Here is a 4,915-nt window from a genome sequence, read left to right on the forward strand (position 1 = left end):
AGCCATGTTTCCTCCAGTGCTCCTCCAGTTCTGGTAGGCAGTGGGGGGGGGAGGTGGAGGGGGGCCCAGGGCACTCCCCTATAGCCTCGACTGCTGTCTCTGAGAATTCCCCTCTCGCCAAACACTTGCGCCTGACCTCAGAGGCACACACCTCTCAGCGCGCACCTCAGGCACATGTTGATTTGCATACTATCTGATTTCGGAAATGAACTTCGCCTTCAACCCCGATGAATTCTTAGAACCACAGAGCGGAGAATATCATGCGAGTGGACGGACGACCTCTCAAGGGTAGAGTACGGGGCTTGGGTTGGGGTGGGGGGCGGGGGGGGGGCGTGCAGAATGACAGTTCAGGGAGGAGGGCAACTGGCAACTTGCCTTGTGCACGGCCGGCCCAGGTTGGATCCCGGGCACCCCCGAGGGTCGCCTGAGCCCCTCCAGGAGTGATCCCTGAGTGCAGAGGCAGGAGTGAGTCCTGGGCACTGCTGAATGGGACTCCCCACACCCCTCCCAACACACACACACAATAATGACTACCAGGCTGGAGAGAAAGTACAGCAGGTTGGGAACTTATTTACCCTCTACACAGCTGACTCAGTTTCCACCCCCCAGCACTACATACAGTCCCGCAGGCACCACCAGGAGCAAGCTCTGAGCACAGAGCCAGGAGCAGGCTGAAAGCAGGACTTTGCAGTAACTTCCATCTCTGGCTCTGGGGACGTGCTGCTCTTTCACAGGCGGGGTAAGCTCTCAACCCAGCGAGAATGATGCCAGGTTACAGAGAAGCCGGTCACACTGGCATTGCCAGGGTGTGAGTAGGACAGCCCGGGTGGGTCGGGGGGCTGTGAGGTCCCCCCCCCACCAAGCCCTGACGTTCTGATGCCCAAGGAGAATGAGAGGACACACTCTTGGGCTCCGCCAGACCGGAAATGGGAAAGATGCCTTGCAACAGGAAGCTTGCGATGCTGAAGGAACACCTGGAAACGTCTGCTCCTGGGCACGGGGTCTCATCAGAGAGGTCTGTGTGTCTGTATAAAAGGGAACACAACAACCAGCCATTGGGCGAGAGAAATGGTCAAAGGGAAAAATGGGTGGGGCTGGAGTGATAGCACAGCAGGGAGGGCGTTTGCCTTGCATGTGCCCGACCCGGGTTCGATCCCTGGCATCCCATAGGGTTCCCCGAGCACAGCCAGGGGTCATTCCTGAGTGCAGAGCCAGGAGGAACCCCTGAGCATTGCTGGGTGTGACCCAAAAAGCAAAAAAAAAAAAAGAGGGGGGGAAACAGGTGATAGAACAGAAACCAAAGGAAAACTCCTGCCAGAGCAATAGTGCGGCGGGGAGGGTGTTTGCCTTGCATGCGGCGGACCCAGGTTCAATCCCCACAGTCTCCCCTTGAGTCCTTCAGGAGTGACCCCTGAGTGCAGAGCCGGGAGTAAGCACCATTTCGGGTCAGGTGGGTCCCCTCCCCCCCATCTCCTGCATCACTAAGAAAGAAAGAAAGAAAGAAAGAAAGAAAGAAAGAAAGAAAGAAAGAAAGAAAGAAAGAAAGAAAGAAAGAAAGAAAGAAAGAAAGAAAGAAAGAAAGAAAGAAAGAAAGAAAGAAAGAAAGAAAGAAAGAAAGAAAGAAAGAAAGAGAGAAAGAAAGGAAGGAAGGAAGGAAGAAAGAAAGAAAGAAAAGAAAGAAAGAAAGAAGAAGAAAGAAAGAAAGAAGAAAGAAAGAAAGAGAAAGAAAGAAAGAAAGAAAGAGTCCCCAGGAATGTGGAGAGTGTTAGCTAGCTCCCCCTACCCTAATAAATTTGGCTTCCTGGTAAAGTTCTCCTATACTTCTCCACCCCCCAATCAGGGGGTCCCCGCTACAGCACCCTGACTCCCCTTTCTGGGGCTGCAGCAACAGCCATTATTAAGCACCTAAGGGCACCCCGTCAAATCCAATTCACTCTATGTGCCCCCAGGAGACCAGACACCGCACATTTATTTATTGCTTTTTTTCTCCCCATCTCTGTGTCCCATTACTTAGCTGGCACAGAAGGGATGTGTGAAAAAGTTCCAGTCAAAGGGATGCTGTGGGATTCAGACAGTCCAGGTGCCTTGGAAAGTCCAATGATACAACTGCAGCCGGAATAGCCCCAGGGCGCCCAGACCAGCAACACTGTCTCTGACTCTCCCAGGGTCCCAATTAGAAGGCGAGGGTGGGGGGTGGCTGGGGCGATAGTCCAGCAGGGCGGGTTCGACCCGGGTTCAATCCCCAGCATCCCATAGGGTCCCCTGAGCACCACCAGGAGTCATTCTTGAGTGCAGAGCCAGGAGGAACCCTGAGCAGCACTGCTAGGTGTGACCCACTGTATCACTGTCATCCCGTTGCTCATCGATTTGCTCCAGCGGGCACCAGTCACGTCTCCATGGTGATACTTGTTGTTACAGTTTTTGGCATATCGAATACACCACGGGGAGCTTGCCAGGCTCTGCTGTGCAGGCGGGATACTCTCGGTAGCTTGCCGGGCTCTCCGAGAAGGGCGGAGGAATGGAACCCGGGTCGGCCACGTGCAAGGCAAACGCCCTACCCGCTGTGCTATCGCTCCAACCCCAGGTGTGATCCAAAAAGAAAAAAAAAAAAAGAAGAAGGCGAGGGGGGGGGGGTCTCTTAGCCAGAGATTGGAGAGGGGGTCGGTCCCAGACATACCCAGAAGAAACGGAAATGCCAGATACACGGAGGCCATGGGGGTGAGGGTGCTCTGGCTTCTAGGGGCTTTTCTCTAGAAGTGCGAGAAAAATGGGGAGCTCTTGAGAAGAGCCTGGAAATCTCCGCACCGGCCAGGTCTGGGGGGGAACTGACCCTCCCCAGGGGACGTGGGTGGTGGAAGAGGGTGAAGGACAGGTGGGAGAGGAAGGACTGTCCAGGGGGCAGCCGAGAATAAGGCCAAGGCAGGGCCAGAGAGACAATACAACGGATCGGGCGCTTCCCTTGCATGTGGCTGGCCTGGTTTGATCCCTAGCACCTCAGAGGGTCCCCCAGGCCCCGCCAGGAGTGAGCCCTGAGCACAGAGCCAGGAGTAAGCCTTGAGCACTGCCGGGTGTGGTCCCAAAACAGATACCACAACAGGGATGGATAGAGCCCGGAGAGAGCTCCCCACGGCTGGCCCAGAGAGGAGTGGGGTACCCCATGAAGGGGCTCAGAGCCTGTCCCCACTGCTGCCCACAGAGAGGGCATGAGTAAGAAAGAGGCGTTCTTGGGGCTGGAGTGATAGCACAGCGGGTAGGGCATTTGCCTTGCACGCACGCGGCCGACCCGGGTTCGAATCCCAGCATCCATAGGGTCCCCTGAGCACCTCCAGGAGTAATTCCTGAGTGCAGAGCCAGGAGGAACCCCTGAGCATTGCCGGGTGTGACCCAAACACCCCCAAATAAGAAAGGGGCATTCTCCAGGGAACGGAGAAGCCCGGAGCTCGAGCGGCAGAAGGCTTGGCTTCTCTCTCTGCTACCCCCTTCAGCGTGTTCTCCCAACTCACCATTCCCCTAAGGTCTCCCCTCCCCCCAGGACCTCACCACCACCTCACGGGTCCTCCTGGGGCTTGAAGACCAGTTGCAGAGACTGATGTGACTGACATGGGCAGGGGAGGGGGAGGGGAGAGGTAGAGGGTGGGAGTGGAGGGGTGTGAGGGAGCAGCAAGAGCTGGGTCCCCAGAGCGGGTGGCACAAAGCGTGCTTCTGCCAACCTCACCCCGGGTGGGGGGGGCTCCCCCACCTTGAGAGACATCCCCCCAAGAGCTGAGAGAGCACTGGGGGGAAAGGTGGGAGGATGGAAAAAATGAAGAAAGAGGAAATCAAGCGCTGGCAGAACTTGTGAGTGAGGTCACATGGGGGAGGGGGCTGACGTTTTTTTCAGAACCCTGCCCCCCCACCACTAGAACCAGGGGGAAGGGATCAGGGAAGGGGGTTGGACCCCTGGGTCCCCAGTTCCTTTCAACACCCCCCAGATCCTAGGAATCAGGACAAGGCTGGGAGTGCACTTTGGAAACCCATCTTCCTCCCCAGTGACAAGGCTGGGAGAGGAAACGCCCCTGACTCCAGGCCAGAGGCAGAGAGGGAAGGAGAAGGCTGGCAGGGCCGTGTGGCAGGGCTGGGCTGGGCACGGGGCTCAATGACCAGCACCTGTCCTGTAGGTTTGAGAGGGTGAGTTCCACCCTGACTCTGACATCTCATGCAATGCCAGGAGCTCTCCCAGTGAGACCCCTGGCACAAGTGTGAGACCCCGGGGCCATGGCAAGTGCAATGATGAGCCAGGAGAAAGAGAAAGACGAAATGGAGAAGGAGGAGGAGGAGGAAGAGGAGAAGGAGAAGGAGGAAGAAGAGGAGGAGGAGGAGGAAGAAGAGGAGAAGGAGAAGGAGGAGGGGGAGGGGAAGGAGGAGGAAAAGGAGGAAGAAGAAGAGGAGGAGAGGAAGGAGAAGAGGAGGAGGAGGAGAAGGAGAAGAAGGAAGAAGAAGAGGAGGAGGAGGAGGAAGAGGAGGAGGAGGAGAGGAAGAAGAGGAGGAGGAGGAGGGAAGGGGGAAGAAGAAGAAGAGGAGGAGGAGGGGAAGGAGAAGGAGGAGAAGGAAGAGGAGGAGGAGAAGGAGGAGGAGAAGGAGGGGAAGGAGGAGGGGAAGGAGGAGGGGAAGGAGGAGGAGGAGGAGGGGAAAGACAAGGAGGAGGAGGAGGAGGAGGAGGAGGTGGGGAAGAAGGAAAAGGAGGAGGAGGGTTGGAGTGGGAGAAGGAGAAGGAGGAGGAAAAGGGGAGGAGGAAGAAGAAGAGAAGGAAAGGAGAAGGAATCAAAACAGGAGAAGAAAAAGGAATAGGGCAGGAGGAAGAGGAGAGAAGGGAGAGAGGAGGAGGAGGAGAAGGGGAGGATGAGGAGAGAAGGAGGAGGGCGATCACATGGGGGTG

At 56.6% G+C, this 4,915-nt stretch overlaps 1 protein-coding gene across 1 annotated transcript in view; it reads left to right on the forward strand.

Annotated features, from left to right (window-relative positions):
• The first annotated feature begins 205 nt into the window (after positions 1 to 205).
• Positions 206 to 4,915, forward strand: part of CD27 (CD27 molecule) — a 13,574-nt gene continuing 8,864 nt past the window's right edge. Inside the window, exon 1 of the mRNA XM_055143592.1 lies at positions 206 to 266. Coding sequence (XP_054999567.1) covers positions 206 to 266 — 61 coding nt within the window. The remainder of the gene's footprint in view (positions 267 to 4,915) is intronic.

Source organism: Sorex araneus, chromosome 6 (assembly GCF_027595985.1).
Source record: "Sorex araneus isolate mSorAra2 chromosome 6, mSorAra2.pri, whole genome shotgun sequence".
Classification (NCBI taxonomy): Eukaryota; Metazoa; Chordata; class Mammalia; order Eulipotyphla; family Soricidae; genus Sorex; species Sorex araneus.